This window comes from Malus sylvestris, chromosome 13, assembly GCF_916048215.2.
Source record: "Malus sylvestris chromosome 13, drMalSylv7.2, whole genome shotgun sequence".
Classification (NCBI taxonomy): domain Eukaryota; kingdom Viridiplantae; phylum Streptophyta; class Magnoliopsida; order Rosales; family Rosaceae; genus Malus; species Malus sylvestris.
In genome coordinates this window covers 10439875-10461320 of record NC_062272.1, presented here as the reverse complement: position 1 = coordinate 10461320, position 21446 = coordinate 10439875, and the positions used below count along the sequence as shown (strand labels likewise).

At 37.4% G+C, this 21446-nt stretch overlaps 2 protein-coding genes across 3 annotated transcripts in view; both read left to right on the top strand.

The window, feature by feature from the left end:
- The window catches only part of LOC126595170 (uncharacterized), a 72598-nt gene extending 51934 nt beyond the window's left edge, over positions 1 to 20664 (top strand). The window contains exons 1-7 of one of the 2 annotated variants that reach the window (XM_050261555.1): positions 18188 to 18399; positions 18717 to 18754; positions 18860 to 18989; positions 19176 to 19345; positions 19481 to 19772; positions 20070 to 20233; positions 20303 to 20664. In XM_050261555.1, coding sequence (XP_050117512.1) covers positions 18356 to 18399; positions 18717 to 18754; positions 18860 to 18989; positions 19176 to 19345; positions 19481 to 19772; positions 20070 to 20233; positions 20303 to 20457 — 993 coding nt within the window. In that variant the 5' untranslated portion in view covers positions 18188 to 18355 and the 3' untranslated portion in view covers positions 20458 to 20664. Of the gene's footprint in view, positions 1 to 18187; positions 18400 to 18716; positions 18755 to 18859; positions 18990 to 19175; positions 19346 to 19480; positions 19773 to 20069; positions 20234 to 20302 lie in introns of those variants that run through there. The other variant, XM_050261554.1, reaches the window with a different exon arrangement.
- Positions 1725 to 3974, top strand: LOC126595177 (uncharacterized). Its single transcript, XM_050261564.1, has 6 exons — positions 1725 to 1787; positions 1868 to 1997; positions 2173 to 2342; positions 2468 to 2759; positions 3389 to 3543; positions 3613 to 3974. The coding sequence occupies exons 1-6, from the start codon at positions 1760 to 1762 to the stop codon at positions 3765 to 3767; spliced, it is 930 nt and encodes a 309-aa protein (XP_050117521.1). The 5' UTR covers positions 1725 to 1759; the 3' UTR covers positions 3768 to 3974.
- Positions 20665 to 21446: the final 782 nt, after the last annotated feature.

The following is a 21446-nucleotide window of genomic DNA, read 5'->3' as shown; positions in this document are numbered from 1 at the left end:
GACCAAAGTCTTTTAGGCACATTTAGCCTTGGGTTTCTTCAAGCAAGTCTCTATTCTTCCTCTTAGCTACATCGTTTTGTGTAGTGTACCTACACAACTTGTTTGATGTATGATGCCATATGTGCTCAAATAGTCAATCGTGATTTTTGAAGTGTATTCAGTGCCATTGTCTGATCTTAATATTATTAGATGAGAATTGATTCATGATGTTCTTAGACTAGATTTAGGCTGACTTGACATACCTTTGGAATTGTAATATCTTTTGACAACTAATACAATCTATTCAAGTAGAACCCTCCACTAATCAGCTTCTTGGTGACTCGATCTTGAAAGACAACATTGTGAGGAGAAAAGGTGGCAAGGAAATTTAAAGAGTTTGTAATTCTCCCAACAGACAAAAGTTGGAAAGAAAAGGAAGGAAGATACAAGGCAGTAGACTCAACATTTTCAGAGAGCAAATTTATTTTCCCTCTACCTAGGTTTTCAAAGTCATGCACTTTGAAGATTGATTTGTCATGTGGTCAGTGGACCTTGAATATATAATCTAAAAATCATGTGAAAGACTGATATTAAGAGCAGTTGAGAGAGCAGATATGTGACTTTGATGTTATTGAAATGTTATTTGTTATTGTTTGTAAAATTGTGAGTTGTCTGGAACTCTATGTTTTCATGCTAGACAATGTCGTGAGAGTTTTTGGAAGTCATTGCAAAGAAAAGATTTTTAGAGCTTAACAAAATGATGAATTACGATTGGCTTGATTTCTTCACAAAATGTAGGCAATCTAACCCTAAGGTTAGGTGCAGCAGCAAAGTAAAATGAAAAGATCCTATGTTGTTGAACTATTGGTTTAATTTTTGTCATATTTCGGGATAGGAGCCTGACAACTTTAATAATATCTGAACTTAGGTATTAAATTCTCGTACATTTTCATTAAAGTGAGAAGTATGAGTAAAGAAAAAAGAAGAAAAATAAAAAGAAAAAGTTGACAGCAAAGCAAAAGTAAAAAGTTAAAGCAAAAAAGAAAAAGTTGAAATTGGCTTCCAATATTTCTCAGTAGAGCAGCTGCAAAGTTCTGCCTAAATCTATTATCGCAACAGCAGTAACTGAGAACCTTTTCGTATTCTTCTATTATCGTAAAGCAGTGCCTAGATTATAACTAGTTCAGTGCCTTGGGTTCAAGCTGTGTAGCTAATTCAAACTTTCAATTTTTCATTTTAATGGACATGAATATTGCCTCATTGTGCTTGGCAAGAAGAACTGATTTGTGCGGGAACTTGAAGAAAGACCTTTGTATGGTTTGAAGATTAAAGTGTACGCGTATTCATTTATACAATCTTTTCACTTTCAAACTTTACCAAATACACGGTATCCTCAATGGCACAATGTATGAAGCCATTGAGTAGTTGCTTTTTTTTTTTAATGAATTGGAAAAGAAAGAGATTGCACACCTAGTTTATTAAACTTAGTACAGTACAAAGATGAAAAGACATATTTCGTCCAATGTGTAGGAAGCTTGTTGCATATAGAGATTTTTCAATTTGCCCGAAACGCGGGGTGGTATGCTACATGTTATTATACAATTGGTGGAAAGTTTTTTGCATTATGACATGTGGCGTACCACCCTGTGTTCCGGACACACTGAAAAATCTCTACACTAAATTCCTTCTCTAATGACATTATATATAGGTAAACCCCTCTTGATGCAAAAGATAATTGTTTAGCCTTAACAGTTTGTTAACCAATTTCAATTTTATTGCCATGGCTTGTTATCTCTTTCAACAAAATGGTTAAATACTTTATCTGCTTTATGTTACCGGTTTTAGTCTAGACAATATGTGCTTGCATTAACACTATATTTTGTTTCAGGGTTTTCGACATCATTTTCAGATTCACCTCCAACTCATTATGCTCTAAAAATCCGGTCGTTTTCAGTGCTAACCAAAACTTCAGCTGACGAATATGAGTCGGGAGAATTTGAAGCTGGAGGATACAAATGGTAAATCCCTCATTATGTCTTCTGCAAACTTATGTTTGTCTCTCACTATCTGACATTAGTTCTATGACATTTTTTTTTTTTTTTTGTAATGCAATAATGTGTTTCGTATATCTTGGTGCTGTGCATGTAAACTGGTAAAAATAAAATGTTAGCCATACTGTATGTTTGCTCTCAGGAAACTAGTGCTCTACCCGAATGGAAACAAGAAGAAAAATGTGGAAGACCACATATCTGTTTACTTGGAAATGGTTGGAGCTGATTCACTTCAGACTGGATATGAAGTATATGTTGATTTCAGGTTCTTTTTGCTTGATCAGAATAAAGGCATGTTCCTGGTTCTTCAAGGTACATATTACCTACTTCAAAAGTTAATTCTTCATATTCATAGACCGGAAATTTTTCTTGTTTGAAAATTGCAATGCTCCCTGCTCATTTTCTGATCATTATTTTTTACCTTGTGTATTCCATAGATGCCAATAAAAAGGAAAAATGTTTCCATGCGATTATGCATTCTTCGGGATTTGATAAGCTTATCACTCTTACATCATTTACTAATCCTTCCAATGGATATGTCATTGATGATAATTGTGTGATTGGAGCTGAGGTCTTTGTTTGTAAAGAAAGAAGAGCTGGCAAAGGAGAGTCAATCTCGAAGATCAAGGATGCTGTTAAGTGCAAGCATGTTTGGAAGGTTGAGAACTTTTCAAAGTTAGGTACTGACTGCTGCAAATCAGAACCATTCACTGCTGGAGGACGGAAATGGTATCTCTGCTAGGCCCTTTATATTAATGGAACTTTAACGAAAAACCATATTTTTACACTAAAAAGTCAATCATGATACTATTCATTTTACCCTTTATTTTGTCCTTATCATTAAAACTCAAAATTTTCAAGCTCTTTTCATTAGTTTTCCTTTATATTAATACCCTTAATAAGAGAATTTTAAAATTTTAATCCACTGTATAATCTATTGTCACCCATCTTGTTTTACCTGCAATGATAAACGAAAGGATATGAACTTTGAGTTTCAAACTATATATGCTATTTTAACTACATAACTTTCGCAATAGATGTGGTTGATCACTGTAAAACTTGATTTTTTTTTCCTTTTATTTTTATTTTTTTATTTTTTGGAAAACCTCGACTATACAAAAGGAATTTTATTAATAACAAAAAAAGAAGTTACACCTAATCAGGGGAACATAAACCTAAACTCTCATAACAAAAATACATGTAAAGAAGGGGATCACTTAAAACTTGCTAAAATTTAGCTTCCGATGTAGGAGTTTGCTCTTTTAATTCAATCCCAAAGATGTGAGATGAATTGGGCCCCATCGCAAATAATGAAAGATATGTAATAAAAAGTCATCATATCCTTCCTAATGTTGCAGGAAGATAAGTCTCTATCCCAACCTTGGAAAGGGTACTCACATATCTCTTTACTTGGAATTGGTTGATACTGAAAAACTTGCTGGTTCCAAAGTATATGCAGAGTTTTCCCTGCTCATTGTAGATCGAATGTATGCCAAACAAGAGGGCCAAAAAGGTAAAGATTGTCCTATTTCAGTGTTTAATTGTATGCATCCTTCATAACATCAGGGTGTATTATGTGTAGCAAACAACTGGTTCAGTACCTCAAATTCGGTGTGGGGCTGGCCTAAGGTCATTTCGCTGGCCACCTTGAATCAGGCAGGCAATGGGTTTTTGGTGAAGGATACTTGCATAGTGGAGGCAGAGGTTGCTGTCCATGGAATTGTAACTGCACTGTAGGCGGCCTGTCGTTTGTTTTGGCTGTTGCTAAAAAGATGTTACGATTGAAAGGACTAAATGCCTTGTCACTGTGCATGGTGTTGTAAAAGCACTGTCTAGATGTGGGTGTACGGTAGTGCTAAAATCCTCGTTCACCAAATGACTTGTGATTGAAGGTTATTTTGTTGTTTTTAATTAATTTTGGCTGAAGTTTGTGATTTTTGCGAATTGGAAGGCCGGTTTTCTTCTTTATAAGTATGTTATGCATAAAACATATTGAACCATTGGCATGCACATTTTTGACATTTCACCTCGTCGTGTGAGGTCAGCTAAGACTAATAAATAGGCAACCTTTATTCAGAGACGTGAGCTGTTTGGTTTAGCAACAGCCAAAACATTCAGCTCAAAGTTCACATAGCCTCTATGTATCTCACTGTGTCCCGGCCGGTTCAAATTTCAAACCCTCCCTCCCCTTTTAGTGTTAATTAATGTAGAAGGTCGCTTATAATAAAAACAAAAACAAAACATTTCGAGTCGCTCAAGTAGCATCTCAGTGTTTAGCAAAAAAAAAAAAAATTTGTTTGGATTATGATATTCGGTAATAGAAAGCAACATTAATAGAAATTAAAATTACTTATGTGCTGTAACAACATTCCGATGTATTATTCTTTGGAGATCATAAGTAACATGACAATGACTGTAACGATAATGATGATGTTGTCAATAATTGTGATACATCTCATTGTTTATTTGTTTTCTAACTGCTATGAATATATTTAACATTCTTTTTTGATTGAACGAAAACGTTAACTTTGTTTTGTATTAAGTTCTTTGTAACTTTGGGATCTAATTATTCTTTTGTTAACAACTTTTTGCACAGCTCCATTCTCTAAACAAATCTTTTTAAAAACGCCTCTCACGCGTGAGGCGTCATCTTCTCCCTATGTAATCAAAATGATAAGAATTCTGTTTGTTTTTCAAATTTTCAATTAGGTAACAAGGGCACCTCTTGAAGCAAAGGAAAATTGTTTTACTTCCATGGCTAGTCTTAATTTTGACCATGATGGCTGATGAGTCGATTTCATATTTTATATTTGATCCTATTCTTAGTATATTTAAGTAATTATTTTGGTGAAATTTTGATATTTTGAATTATATTTACAATGTAGGACATTCAACTTCCTCTTGAGCAAAAAGTGATCAAACAGACGAATTTGGAGTGATTCAAATTGGAGGATGTTCGTGTATCTCTCAACTTGTTCGTGTCAAAGTTTCAGATTTTTCTATCATGCGGTTTATTTATGACGATGAAATGAAGGAGTAGGGTGCAGTGATGTTAAAGTGGCGTTTTGGGCTTAATTTGGCTTTTTGGCATCCATGATGATGTCTTTTGGGTTTGATGGCCTCTGAAATTATGTTCGGGACATCTCAAACTTTCATTCTAGTTGTTTTGGGCCTGTTTTGAGGCCCTGAAGATCCATAAATGTGGCTTATTTGTGGCTGGGCATATTTCCCATATTTGATTAGGATTATGTTTCTCAGTTTCTCTAAAGTTATTATGTTTCCTAGTTTTTAGAAGACATTTTCTAGTAAGGATATTATTTGTGTAGTAGTATAAATAAGGCTTTTTAACCATTAGGGTTTTGGGGAGGGGGGAACGCATAAATTTTGAAGAACTTTGCTAGGCTTTGAGGATTTGTATTCTTATTTCAAGGTGTTTTCTATCCTCGTTTTTAATAATATTTTGTTTTAAGATTGTTCGTAACTAATTTTCTTAGGCCATGAGCCTTAGCAAGAATATACAGTTTCTTTTCAACTTACTTATGGTTCTATGCATGCAAGTTTGAATTATTAATCACCGTGTTTAAATTATCTACTTGTCTTAATGCTTGATAACCATTATGATATTTAGAAAAGTAATTTGATGCAATTTTGGTTGGAGTTGGGGTCCCTGAAATTGACGAAGTGACACGTCCCAACCCAAATATCCCCACATACCAGGGTAGGCACGTGCTGGCCGACACCTAAGGGTGACGAAGCCATTTTAAACATGCTTACCAATAAAAGATATTGTTGACCGTAAAAACTACCAAACCTACGTGGCGCGCAGACTGAGTAATTAATGAGCTAAATATATCATTCGGTTATATGCGGGGCGTGCCAACTCGACGGCCGAGCTTGGCCGGTGAGTAAAATGAGTTGATGTTGCGTTGAGCGCGCTGCTGGCTTCTTGATCCTGCAACTGCGGCCGAGGAAGGAACATGTCCTGGCCTTTGGGTTCCAGAGCCTAAAGACAAGGCTGCTAGTTCTGCGAAGTTCACAAATCATTAGCGCTGGCTTCAGTCACAGTGATTATATTCGTAAAAGTATAAGCATGTCGAACTGGCAGCAAACTATATGGACACAAGTACTTAAAAGAGATGTATGTCTTGATGGTGAATGTGGTTCGACCGTCATGATGTCGAACTCTAAAACTTACTTGTGAATATCCTATCATAAAACAACTCAGCATTCAATGTGCCGAGCCCAGTAACTTGTAACACCTCACATGGCCGAGAAAGCTAATGAGATGACTTCTGCCAATAAGGATTCAAGAATCCTTCTCGACTGAGACTTGGATAGGTAACCAGTCGGTCTCAACGCAGTGCTGTTTATCTAAACTGAAGGTGTTTTGTGGCCGGCTGATTCTACGACAACAGTGTTGTTTATCCAAATTGAAGATGTGTCGGCGAAAAAGAAAATAAAAATCTCAAGGTTGTTAAGAGGTTTCGCGTAGAGCGAGAGTTTGTGCAGGGCAATTTGTGTGTTGAGTTGAATAGGGGTTTCCAGTTGCCACTGCCTCTGTATTTATAGCAAGTCTCCTTGATCTCCAATCCAATAGAGACCTTTTCCAAATATACTCCCAAAAACAATAACTGATGTTATCTTTAATATATTTCGGCAAAAATCTCCCTAGTCTCCTTATGCCTGGTACTTTTACAAGAGGAACAACATGTGTCCCTTTGAAATCTTGAAGTGCCCCTTCACACAGCATGCATACTGTGCTCCCATCATCAATTCTTATCACTCCAAACTCATCTGACAATGCCCATCACCATGCAAAAAGGCCTAGCCTATCTAGGTTTCTTATCTCATCATTATCCAAGACCATCAAATCCTAGGATTATCACATCATCATAATCCCATCACCTTTAAACCATGCATGCATCCTGATCATATAAATTTCAAATTCATTTTTAGCTTCCAAGTGCCGTCAGACATCCCAAATCAATTCTAACTGTATTGCTTGCTTGGGATATAATTCACATCCTATTTATCTGGTTTAACAAGATGCAAATAATTCATATTAAAAGATAATTATTATGATAAAAACCATAATATTATCCTTTAACAATAATAAAATTTTCTTTACTTTTTCATTCGACGGTTGGGAGCTATGCTCATTCAACGGCCTTGATTAAACGGGCCGATGATGTAAATTTGGGTCCAAACATTGCCCCCCAGTTTCCTTGAACTTTGGCTCGTAAGCCGAATGGTTAAGGAAATTAAGTGTTCGTAACCAACAAAATCCCATCGTATCGCTGAAAAAGAAACTTTGTTCCTTGGCAATAACATGTCTGTTCTGCTAACGATGTGGTCTTCCTTGACTGCCACAATTCTATACAAGGCTCGGTAACTTTGCCAAAAAAACCTTCTAATTACTTCGACCATCCAACTCATACGGTCAAATTGCAAATGGGGCTGAGAAAAACCAGGCCGAGAAGAACCTGATTCTTGGTAGCTCGGCCTGTCACCCATCATGAATGTTGCAATCACCTTTTCTGAAATGATCACATGTGGACAGCTCGGCCAAGTTTGGCATGTCATTCAGCCATCCACCCCTCAGCATTATATATATATAACCAAGGCCATAAAAAACAAAATCAAATCTTGGCCTATTGGCCTATTCTGTCTAACTTGGAATGATGTTGTCAGCCAAGCATATTTCTATCACATTTTATTTTTTATGTCTCCCAGCTTCACCAAATAGTCTCCGCTAAAGTCACTGATTAACATCCTTATTTCTTTGATGCTTTTGTAAGTCCAAAAACTCGAAGAAATTCGGGGAAAACCAAAACAAGTGTCTCCATTGAGATTGGGGGCCGAGACAAACCACTCTTGGCAGCTTGGCCTATCATCAATCAAAGTCAGCAACGCAACAATCATGGCAGCACATATTACACAAACACTTTTTCATGTAAGCATATATATATGGACACCACTAGTGCCCAAGGAACATCATTGTTGGCCGAAGACATCAAAGGGTCTTATATAAAAGTTGTCGAGGAACATCATCGCTAGTCGAGGACATTAGAGGGTCTTATATAAAAATGGCCGAGGAACATGTAGGTAATTAATATATGCTTGGTGGGCATATATATATATATATATATTTAATGATGATTCACGCCACAAGTTATGTCCCCCAGCTTCCTGGCCTTAAAAAATGGTGATTTGAATGATGATTCACGCCACATCATCTCACAATGCCCCCAGTTTCAAAAGTTATGTCCATAAATTTGGTCACATAACTTGGAAAGTATATCTCGACGAGTTGGCCGAGTTCGGCCTAAAAAAAAAACTTTCTGCACCAAGTATCAGATTTCACCAAGCAGCTCCTTTATATATACTCATTCTCGGCAAGATTAAGTCTGATCCGCCGATCATATCGCCTGTGCCCCCTTTATTCTTCTTTCTTGTTGTTGTTTTTTTTTATTTTTTATTTATTTTTTTAAACAAAAGAGAATGAAAATGGCTGAATCATAATCAGGATGAGGCCAACAATGCTTTATTCCAAGCCGAGATATTTTTACACCAAAATTTTCACTTTGAGCTCGCTTAAGGCCAAATAAAGAATCATTTTGAAATACTTTTGACTTGGCGAAATATTTTTGATTCTCATCCGCCGAATGTGTCGAACAATTATTAAGCCCCCCCCCCCCCCCCGGGCATAATAATTTTGCCAATTTTGGCTTTTAACTCAAACAACTTAGCCGAACAGGATTTCTCCATATTGGCTTTATCGCCAATAACCATATCGACTGTCATGGTTTCGACGTCTAAAACCATGTATTGGCTTTGTTTGTCATTAGAATACTCCTCTGATGAATCATTTTCTGAGTTGATTTTTGGCTCAGAAACTTGAACTTTTTCTTCTAGGCCTACCAAACTTTCAGTCTCGATCGAAAAAACAGGTGGCATAAGTTCTTCTTCGGCCGTCTTAGCAATTTCCTGAGGCAAAATTTTGATTGTGGTCGGAGTGAAAAATTGCCCCCCGATTTTTTGATCCAACCATTTTTCAAATGGAATTGATCTGTAGTTCGAAACGTAAGGAAAACGTTCTTCATCTAGCCAGGCATTAAATCGAGCCCTATCTTCGTTTACCCATTGCTCTTGTAGGGTAACATGAGCTTTTATTCAACATGTAGGCGAATGATTTTTGCCTGGCTCTCACGCCACGAAGAACTTTTACCGCTTCCCATGATCTTTTATCCTCATCAAGGCGTTTTCTATCTTCCTCAAGACGTTTTGTACCTTCTTCATTGTTTCTTTTCAATTATGCAAGAAGCTCGTGCAATCGGCTAAATGAAGCCGGATTGGAATCTTGATATATTATATGAACTTCGTAGTTTTAGCACTGAGTCCCACCGGGCGTGCCAACATGTTAACCCTAAAAATTACCAAACCTACGTGGCACGCATGCCGAGTAATTAATGAACTAACTACGTCACTCGATTATGTGTGAGGGTGCCAACTTGATGGCTGAGCTCTTCCGGTAAGTAAAATAAGTTGATGTTGCGTTGAGCGTGCTGCTGACTTCTTGATCCTGTGACTGCGGTTGAGGAAGGAACACGTCTCGGCCTTTGGGTTCCAAAGCCTGAAGACAAGGCTGCTAGTTCTGCGAAGTTCACGAATCGTCGGCACTGGGTTTAGTCATGGTGATTATATTCGTAAGAGTATAAACACACTGAACTGGCACCAAACTATACAGACACAAGTACTCAAAAGAGATGTATGTCTTAATGGTGAAGGTGGTTCGGCCGTCAAAATGCCGAACTCTAAAACTTACTTATGAATATCCTATCATAAAACAACTCAGCGTTCAAAGTGCCGAGCCCAGTAACTTGTAACACCTCACTTTGCCGAGAAGGCTAATGAGATGACCTCTGCCAATAAGGATTCGAGAATCCTTCTCGACCGAGACTTGGATAGGTAACCAGTCGGTCTCGATGCAGTGCTGTTTATCCAAATTGAAGGTGCTTCGCGGCCGGCTAATTCTACGACAACAATGTTATTTATCCAAACTAAAGATGTTTGTCGGTTGCCTTCACAGTGCTGTTTATCCAAACTGAAGATGTGTTGGCGAAAAAGAAAATAAAAATCTCAAGGTTGTTGAGAGGTTTCGCGTAGAGCGAGAGTTTATGCAGGGCAGTTTGTGTGTTAAGTTAGAGAGGGTTTTCCTGTTGCCATTGCCTTTATATTTATAGCAAGTCTCCTTGATCGCCAATCCAATAGAGACCTTTTCTGAATATACTCCCAAAAACAATAACTGATATTATCTTTAATATATTTCAGTAAAAATCTCCATAGTCTCCTTATGCCTGTGTACTTTTACAAGAGGAACAACAGGTGTCCCTTTGAAATCTCGAAGTGCCATTTCACACGGCATGCATATTGTGCTCCCATCATCAATTCTTATCATTCCAAACTCATCTGACAATGCTCATCACCATGCAAAAGGCCTAGCCTATCTAGGTTTCTCATCTCATCATTATCCAAGACTATCAAATCCTAGGCTTATCACATCATCATAATCCCATCACCTTTAAACCATGCATGCATCTTGATCAAATGAATTTCAACCGAGTGCATGCATCATTTTTAGCTTCCAAGTGCCGTCAGACATCCCAAATCAATTCGAACTATACTGCTTGCTTGGGATATGATTCGCATCCTATTTATCTGGTTTAGCAAGATGAAAATAATTCATATTAAAAGATAATTATTATGATAAATACCATAATATTATCCTTTAACAATAATAAAATTATCTTCACTTTTTCATCTGACGGTTGGGAGCTATGCTCACTCAACGACCTTGATTGCACGGGCCGATGATGTAAATTTAGGTCCAAACAAATATGTAATTAGCAAGATTAAGCCAAAGCAGGAATGTGTTCAGAGCATACACCTACTAAAAATAATATGGAAGAATTACTAGGAAAAGATACGAACGAAGAAATGATACCTATACTGAGAAGACTCGAGTATACCTATGTTGTAGAGTCCTGACGCCAGGATCATGTGCCTTGATCCTGACTCCTGAGGGGGTGCAAAAACCGAAAAGGTGAGTGGACCAAATTTTATATTAACCATACTAATAATAGCAAAACATTTTATTTATGAAAAAATGACCCCCTGTTTTGAAAACATATATAATACTACATAATAGGTTTTTCTGAAAACCCTAGCATACCGTGCAAAACATTCATAAAACATCTGTGAATCGTAACCGTGATGTACATAACTAGGGGTATCATAGTCGCCCGAAGGCAGTACCTGTCCATCACCCGAAGGTGAAGCTGAATAACCTGTCCATCACCCTAAGGTGAAACTGAATAACATGTCCAACACCTGAAGGTGAAGTTGTATAAAATAGCATACATCCACACCAACACTAGCCATGGCTAGTGAAGCTGTCTGACACTATTTTTGGCAATGAAGCTGGGGGTATAACATATATCATATCTCACTCCTCCATCATTTGGGTCCTATGGCCATAGACATCTATACATGTGGTGTGTGGATGTGCCGTATGATATCCCATTAGGTAAGAACAAAAAACATATCTCAAAATCTCGTATCACACATCATAGCTCAAAAGTTCAAACCTCGTCTCATAAATCCATAATAAACATATACGTGAATCCATAGAATTTCATAACCGAAAATCTAATGATTCATAACCTTTGGTAATATATAAATCCGATAAATCATAATTATTCCGTAAAAGCAATCTAAATAAATCATAAGTATGAAAATCTGTAAAACACATTATAAATCATGCTCCATTTATAAAATATGCAATGCATGCTAGCTAATATTTTAAAAATATATATAGGTTATGAAGGGGTCCATTCACAAGTTTTCCATTGCTTGGAAGCCGCTCGAACTATCGAGAATGTGATCACTTCCACTGATGCACCTAAACACAATTAAAGGCCGTTTAATAAAACTTTACGTAAACGTTGGAATTTGGAAAAACAGATGGCAGATTCTGATTTAGCATGTCGAGAAACCTAAGGAGGGATCTCGGGTTTTCCTCCACGCGCCGCCGCACGTGACGTCCGGCCACCTCGACTAGCCAGAAAATCGAACAACTCCAAAAATTCTCAAATTTTACAAGAATGAAGATTCCAATGAGAGGAACAACTTTCATACCTGGGCTGAAGTCCAATTTGACCGGGAAATACCCCAAATCATCCTTGAACTACCGGAAACCCTTGAATTGGGTGTTATTGATTCGTCGAATCCGAAGCTCCACCACCTCCAAACTTGTTTAGGGTTTGTTCTTGGACTCAAGGAAAGGCTAATAATGGTGGTGGTGGTTGAAGGAATTGCCTTTAGAAATGGCGAATCGCCGCCATAGGACCTTCGGCGCCATCACCGTTACACATCACGAAACAGGGCCAAATCTCGTCGTACCATGGGTGGAAGATGAAGGACAAGGAGCGTGATGATGTTTGCAAGTGGTGGAGGATCCTGAATTGCCGGAAATTGCATTGAAAATGGCTGTAGGAACCGATTCAGGATCGGGTCATGCTGATCGAAAACGGGTCAATGGGTGATCCGGTGCATCCTATCTCTCTCATTTCCCCTCATTTCTCTCCTCTCTAATTGGTCAAATGACCATTTTGTCCTCGACATTATAAATTTCGAACAGAGCCTTTTGCGAATAGTATAAGAACAATGGTAAGGTGAGGCAACATCTCGAACAAAACTAACTTGTTTCCTAACTGAAGATGAGGGTTTAGGTTATGATCAAGGAATTGCTAGCAACCGTCGATAGAAATTGACAAGACAAACGGTATTTCTGAATTCACAACACTCGAGAGGATTTTTTATTCCCAACTGTCATAACCTTAGGTTTGGTAAGAATATCTTTTGTTAGACTCATGTCTCCCAAGAAAGATATGAAAGTTAAACAAGGTTGACATTTGAGGAATTTGGTAATAAGGTGACTGTGGATGTTTATTAAACTGACATCGAGGTGGGAGTAGATAAGAATGTTATCAGTGAAACAATCACTGCGAAATTTCCTGAGGGTCTACACGAATTCCCTCAGTGGAAATAACAAGTCCGAGGAAGTTGATTTGATTTACCCTACATATATCTGCTAACTTGGCCTACAACTGGTGCCTTCTTAATTTTTCCCTTACACGAACCTTCGATGTTTTATGTAATCACTTAACAGGTATGCCTCTGCTCGCCATTCCAAAAGAACGCATGTCGCAGAGGACCATCATCGTCTCCAATCCTCAACTGATCCTAACTAGACTTCCACTAAGATTTCCCCTAAAACACATATAATACTACAAAATAGGTTTTTCTGAAAACCCTAGCATGCTGTGCAAAACATTCGTAAAATATTTGTGAATCGTAATCATGATGTACTTAACTAGGGGTATCATAGTCGCCCGAAGGTAGTATCTGTCCATCACCCGAAGGTGAAGCTGAATAACCTGTCTATCACCTAGATGTGAAGCTGTATAAAATAACATACATCCACACCGACACTAGCCGTGGTTAGTGAAGCTATTCAACACTACTTTCGGCAGTGAAGCTGGGGGTATAACATATATCATATCTCACTCCTCCATCATCTGTGTCCTATGGCCATAGACATCTATACTCGTGGTGTGCGGATGTGCCGTATGATAACCCACTAGGTAAGTACCAAAAACATATCTCAAAATCTCGCATCACACATCAGAGCTCAAAAGTTCAAACCTCGTCTCTTGGCAATCCATAGAATTTCATAACCGAAAATCTAATGATTTATAACCTTTGGTAATATATAAATCCAATAAATCATAATTATTCCGTAAAAGCAATCTAAATAAATCATAAGTATGAAAATTCGTAAGCACATTATAAATCATTCTCCATTTATAAAATATGCAATGCATGCTAGGCTAATATTTTTAGAAAATATATAGGTTATGAAGGGGTCCACTCACAAGTTTTCCATTGCTCGGAAGCCACTCGAACTATCGAGAATGTGATCACTTCCACCGATGCACCTAAACACAATTAAAGGCCATTTAATAAAACTGTACAAAAACGTTGGAATTTGGGAAAACAGATGGCGGATTCGCATTCGGCACATCGAGAAACCTAAGGAGGGATCTCGTGTTTCCCCCCCAAGCGCCGCCGCCCCGACTCACCGGAAAATCGAACAACTCCAAAAATTCCCAAATTTTATAGGAATGAAGATCTCAATGAGAGGAACAACACCGAAGTCCAATTCGGCCGAGAAATACCCCAAACCGTACTCGAATCGCAAATTGGGTGTTCTTGATTCGTCGAATCAGAAGCTTTGCCGCCTCCATACTTGTTTGGGGTTTGTTCCTAGGCTCAAGGGAAGGCAAATTGTGGTGATGGTCAAATGAATCGCCTTCAGAAATGGCGGATCTCCGCCATAGGACCTTCGACACCGTCGTTGTTACTCATCATGAAACGGTGCAAAATCTCGTTGTACCATGGGTGGAAAATGAAGGACAATGAGCGGGATGTTATTTGCAGGTGGTGGAGAGTCCTGAATCGTCGAAAAAAAGCCAGAAATGGTGTCTAAAATGGCAGCAGAAACCGGTTCAGGATCGGGTCATGCAGGTCGAAAACGGGTCAATGGGTGATCCGGTGCATCCCATCTCTATCCTTTCCCCTCCTTTCTCTCCTCTCTAGTTGGTATTTTTCTTTCCTCTCTCTTCTTCTGATTGGCCGAGCCCTCTTCCCTCTTCTCATTTCTCTCATTTATCTTCTTTCTCATCCATCCATTTCTCTCATTTCCCTCATTTATCCTCTCATCACTCCATCCTAGGCACACACGTGGCACCATCAAAATTTTCTTCTAACAATCTAGAGCCTTCCAGAAAATGGTCAAATGACCATTTTGTCCTCGACTTCATTCGTTAATAACTCCTTCGTTATAACTCCAAATTGCGTTTTGTTTGGGCCCACGTGTTTGTAGTGACGAGTACTATGAGGATACGCCAAGAAAATGAATCTTACGTGACACAACAAGGTGGTCAACAAAAGTCAACGTATTTGTCTCGAAGGACATTTTCGTAAATTCACATTTTAAAATTATAAAAACTATAATTTTTCGGGACGGGTCGTTACACAAAGGCTTCTTGTGGTTAATATGTGCAAGTTCACTTAGGATGAATACCACGTCTTAAGGGTTGCATGGTGTTTCAGATTGTTTTCACAAAACTTAATGAGTCAGGTATGTTTAGATTTGAAATCTAAATACCACAGATGGGTTGTATGTTTTATATACGCTTTATGGTGGGGTCCAAGTAAGCATATATTAGGAAAACATAACCTTCAAAATATGCATGTGTAATTCATAATTAATTGAAAGAATTATGTAGGATTGTTAAGGTGATGGCAGAACCCTAGTGCTTTTACAATTTAATTTTCAAAAATTGTTTTCTTTTAGTTTATTTTATTTTTCTGGTTTATTTAAGTATTTCTATTAAATTTGTTTTTATTATTTTAAATCATAAAATCAACCTTTTCTAAACTTTGTTTTAAATAATTAATTAAGATTTGGTTTGACATAAATTATTCATTCAAACCCTGTGGAGAACGACTTTGCTATAGAGCTATACTATGATTACCTTGTACTCTTGCAAGTATTTTAAGTGTTTTTATCCCTACTTTTGCAGGTGGTAAAAATCCTATCAATGGCAATTAACATACTTAGTTACTTCGTCTCTATATTTTGTGTTTTAGGGGCCAATGATGCATTCAGATTTGAGTACACTGTATCTATAGATGCTAATATATATGCTTGCATCACTATGCCTTCCTGTGTTTCCTCTATTTGGTTTCAGGGGTTTTGAGATTGTTGTCAAATTCACCTCCATATTATTACACTCTAAAGATTTAGTTGTTTTTCGTTGCTAACCAAGCGTTCTGAGCCGGGAGATTTCGAAGCTGGAGGATATGAATGGTAAGCCCTAATGATCATGTCCAAAGGCATTGTTGTTTTCTTAATGATTATTTTTTTCTTAATGATGTAGTTTGGTGTGCAAATCATTAGTTACACATATAATTTTAGGAAAAGAAAAAAGGTTGAGAAAGAAGTTGGAGATAAGCAGCTTTTTTCAGTGCTCTATATACATTAGCTTTATTACATATGTGTTTGATCACAGGAAACTAGTGCCCTACCCGAATGGAAACAAGGCGAGGAACGTGGCTGACCACATCTCTCTCTTCTTGGAAATGCTGAAGCCGATTCACTTGAGACTGGTTGGGAAGTGTTTGTTAACTTCAGGTTATTTTTGCTTGAACAGAAAAGGGGCTTCTACTTTGTTCTTCACGGTATTCTATCTTCAAATTTATCTCAATAAGTGAATGTGTGAGGAGTTGATTTTTTTCATGTTCTCGGAGCGTGTTATTCCTTTTAATTTTTCTGAACCATTTTTCATGTTGCATTGATTAGATGCGAAAGAAAAGGAAAAATGTTTTCACACGATGATGCCTTATTCGGTTTATGATCGATTTATTCCTCTTAAAGCTTTTATTAATACTTCCAACGGATATCTCATGGATGATACCTGTGTTTGGAGCGGATGTCTTTGTTTGTAAAGAAAGAAGAACAGGAAATGGAGAGTGTCTATCAATGATCAAGAATGCTGTTATGCGCAAGCATGTAAGGTTGAGAACTTCTCAAAGTCAGATGCTGAGAGCTACTACTCAGAAGTATTCACTGCTGAAGGCTTGAAGTGGTATATCCGATGATAAAAGATTTCACTCTCGACAATTCATTTACTATATCTTATCAAAATAGATCTAAATCACCTTTTGTTAAATTTTTTCTTCAATGTGTTGATAACGATTTTTGCATTATTCTTAAAAGTGTTGGTAAATATCTTGTTAAATTTTTCCTCCAATGTGTAGAGAACCGTTGTTTTAAATTAAGGTAGGATGTTCATGTAATCTTGAAATGTACACTTATTCTTCATGTGATGGCTGTTGCAGGAAGCTACTGCTCTATCCTAACGGAAATCAGAAAGGAAAGGGTACTCATATATCTCTCTACTTGGAATTGGATGATCTGAAAGAACCTGTTAAAAGCCTCTCTCTTCTCCTACAAAAGTGGCTTGAGCCATCATTCACAGAAATCTGTTAAAGCAATTAGAGGGTGAGTGTTATTTAGGTCCACTGAATAATTAGGCTCATTAAATCTTCTACATAGGTTCATTGACTCTTCTACATTAGGTTCATTGACTTTTCTACATTAGGTTCATGGGCTGAAAGAGTAAATGATGTGTATTTGTAATTAATCCACGCATGTGTATTCACTATATATTGTACATTTGAGGATGAATTAAAGTTGAGTTGATTTGAGGATGATTTAAAGTTGAGTTGAGTCAAATTTTTCGTATTTCGAATTTTTGGGAATTCAATTTAATTTTTATTAATTTTAGAGTTACAAAGTTTGGTTTTTCGTAATTAGTTATTAAAAATTCGTAGACCTTTTGGGGTCACTCTTAGTATTTTTGAATAGAGCTCGATTGCACAAATACATAGACGAAAACCATGCGCGAATCAGAGTTATTGAAATGTTATTCGTAATTGATTGTGAGTTGTCCGGGAGTTGTCTAAAGCTCTATGTTTTCATAGTAGATAATGCCATAAGAATTTTTGGAGGTCATTGCAAATACGAATTTTTGAGATTAACAAAATGGTGAACTATGATTGGCTTAATCTCTTCACACGGTAAGTAAGTAGTCTAACCCTTAGGTTAGGTGCAGCCACAAAACAAAATGAAAGGTTCTTACGTTTGTTGAACTATTGGTTTGTTTTTAGTTATGTTTCGGGATCGGAGCATAACAACTTTAATTGTATCAGAACTTAAGTTCTCGTACCTTGTACGTTGGAATGACTATGTCTATGAGCGAAAGAAAAAAAGGAGAAAAGCAAAAAGAAAAATTTGACAGCAAAACAAAAAGAAAAAGTTGACAGCGAAACAAAAAGAAAAAGTTACAGCAAAAAGGAAAAAGTTGAAGTTGGCTTCCAATATTTCTCAATGGACCTCCAAACCAGTGCCTAAATCTATAATCGCAACAGGAGTAACTGAGAACATTTTCGTATTCTTCTAGATTATAATTGGTTCAGCGCCTCGGGTTCAAGTTATGTTGCTAATTCAAAGTTTCAAAATTTCATTTTAATGGGCATGAATAATGCCTCTTGGGAAGAAAGCTTTGCGTGCTTTGTGTGGGAATTTGAAGAAAAACCTTTTTGAAGATTAAAGTGTACGTGTCTTCCTTTATACAATGGATGAAGCTATTGTGTACAGTATTGAGAGACCAAATCCAAGGTATCACAATGCATGAAGCTATTGAGTACAATATAGAGAGATGAAAAGACATATCTCGTCCAATATGCAGCATGCTCATTGCATTTCAATGTGCCGGAACATAAGGTGGTACACCATATAACATTATACAATTGAAGAGAAGTTTTTTTTTTGAAGTGTATAATGACGTGGCGTACTATCCTGTATTCGGGACATACTGAAAAATCTCTTCATTGGATGCTTGTATTTCCTTCTTTAATGACATTATATATATAGGTAAGCTCCTCTTGAAGCAAAAGATAACTGTTTAGCCTTAACAGTTTGTCAATCAATTTCAGTTTTATTGCCATGGCTTGTTATCCGTTTCAACAAAATGGTTAGATACTTTATCTGCTTTATATTGCCGGTTTTCAGATTTCCGGATATTGTTGTATGCGATAGATGCCTGATATATGCTTGCATCAACACTTTTCTGTTTCAGGGTTTTCGATATCATATTCAGATTCAGCTCCAACTCATTACTCTCTGAAAATCGGGTCATTTTCATGGCTAACCAAAATTTCAGTGGACAAATATGAGTCGGGAGAATTTGAAGCTGGAGGATACAAATGGTAAATCCCTCACCATATCTTCTGCTGAAGTTTGAGTTTAATATCATCTTCTGCAAACTTATGTTTCACACTCGCTGTCTGACATTAGTTCTATGACATTTTCTTCTTTTGTAACGCAATAATGTGTTTCGTATATCATGTGCTGTGTAAGCTGGTAAAAAAGCCATTCTGTATGTTTGCTCTCAGGAAACTAGTCCTCTACCCGAATGGAAACAAGAAGAAAAATGTGGAAGGCCACATCTCTGTTTACTTGGAAATGGTTGGAGCTGATTCACTTCAGAGTGGATTCGAAGTATATGTTAATTTCAGGTTCTTTTTACTTGATCAGAATAAGGGAATGTTCCTGGTTCTTCAAGGTACATTATACCTACTTCAAAAGTTACGTCTCGTTAAGTGAACATATTCATAGACCTGAAATTTTTCTTGTTTGCAATTTGCAATGGTCACTGCTCATTTTCTGATCATTATTTTGAACCTTGCATATTCCATAGATGCCAATAAAAAGGAAAAGTGTTTCCATGGGGTAATGCGTTATTCAGGATTTGATAGGCTTATCACTCTTAAATCGTTTACTGATGCTTCCAACGGATATGTCATTGATGATTCCTGTGTGATTGGAGCTGAGGTCTTTGTTTGTAAAGAAAGAAGAGCTCGCAAAGGAGAGTCAATATCGATGGTCAAGGTTGCTGTTATGTGCAAGCATGTTTGGAAGGTTGAGAACTTTTCAAAGTTAGGTGCTGACCCCTACAAATCAGAACCATTCACTGCCAGAGAACGGAATTGGTATCTCTGCTAGGCCCTTTATATTAATACCCTTGATAAGAGAATGTTAAATTTGTTATCCACTGTATAATCTCTTAACACTCATCCTTTTTTACCTGCACGATAATCACCTTTATTAGCTGAAGTCAATTTTTCCCCAACATAGTAAAAGGATATGATTTTTGAGTTTCAAACTATATATGCAATTTTAACTACATAAGCTTCGCACTAGATGTGATCACCGTAAAGCTTGTTGAAATTTTGCTTCCAATGCGAGATATGTAATAAAAAGCCATCATATTCTTCCCAATGTTGCAGGAAGATAGTGCTCTATCCTAAGGGACATAAGAAAGGAAAGGGTACTCATATTTCTCTTTTCTTGGAATTGGATGATCCGGAAAAACTTTCTGGTTCCAAAGTATTTGCAGAGTTTTCCATGCGCATTGTAGATCAAATGCATGCCAAACATGAGTGCTTAAAAGGTAAAGATTGTCCTATTTCAGTGTTTAATTGTATGCATCCTTCATAACATGAGGGTGTATTATGTGTAGCAAACAACTGGTTCAGTACCTCAACTCGGGATTTCGGTTGGCCTACCTTCCTTAAACTGGACACCTTCAGTCAGGCAGGTAATGGGTTTTTGGTGAAGGATGCTTGCATAGTAGAGGCCGATATCACTATCCGTGGAACTGCAACAGCACTGTAGTCGGCATGTCGTATGTTTTAGCTGTTCCTAAAAAGATGTTACGAATGGAAGGACTAAAGGCCTTGTCACTGTCCATGATATTGTAAAAGCATTGTCTAGATGTGGGTATACCATAGTGCTAAAATCCTTGTTCACCAAATGACTTGTGATTGAAGTGTATTTTGATGTTTTTAATCAATTTTAACTGAAGTTTGTGATTTTTGCAAATTGAAAGGCCGCTTTTCTTCTTTTAAAATTTGTAGTGCGTTAAACATATCGATTCATTAACATGCACATTTTTTAGTATGTTACCTCATCATGTTATGTCATTTAACACTAATAAATAGACATTAGGTGGTGAAGTGATATATGTTCAGTCAAGATGGTGCGTCCTTTCAAAATGATGCAAGCCAAGCACCCTGCTCGGCCTTGGTTATCCAACCCTGTCTCTTCAAGCGCCCTTCCGACCACCTTTACGTCCCATCCAAGGTCTTTGCTACTAACCGTGATCTGTGATCTGACCTGATTGACTTTTGGGTAAGCATGTTCGTAGAGACTTGTGCCATATAGTTGTTAAACTGCCCATATGCCCCTGGCAGTTGAAAAGCTCTTTACATATCCTAGTTGAGCTAAACTTATAGGCGGTCGACTTTAGCGCTTGGGAGTATCTTCTCCTATGCCCATTGGACCTTGGGCTTCTTAATCTCCCTTGGGCTTTCTATGGCTTCTTTACCGGCCAACACCATTATGTGGGCCTAAAAGTGCTCAAATACATTCGTAAATCATTTGTAACTCGAATCCGTGATGTACTCAACTAGGGGTATCATAGTTGCGCAAAGGCAGTACCTGTCCATCACCCGAAGGTGAAGTTGTATGACACTAGGTTACGCCAATGAAGAAACATGGTAGGCCACATCACTCGAATCCATAGGAATCCATATATTCAAAATCCATATATGCAAAACCCAGTAATTCATATTCGTTCGTAAATCGTAATCTCGATAAGTCAT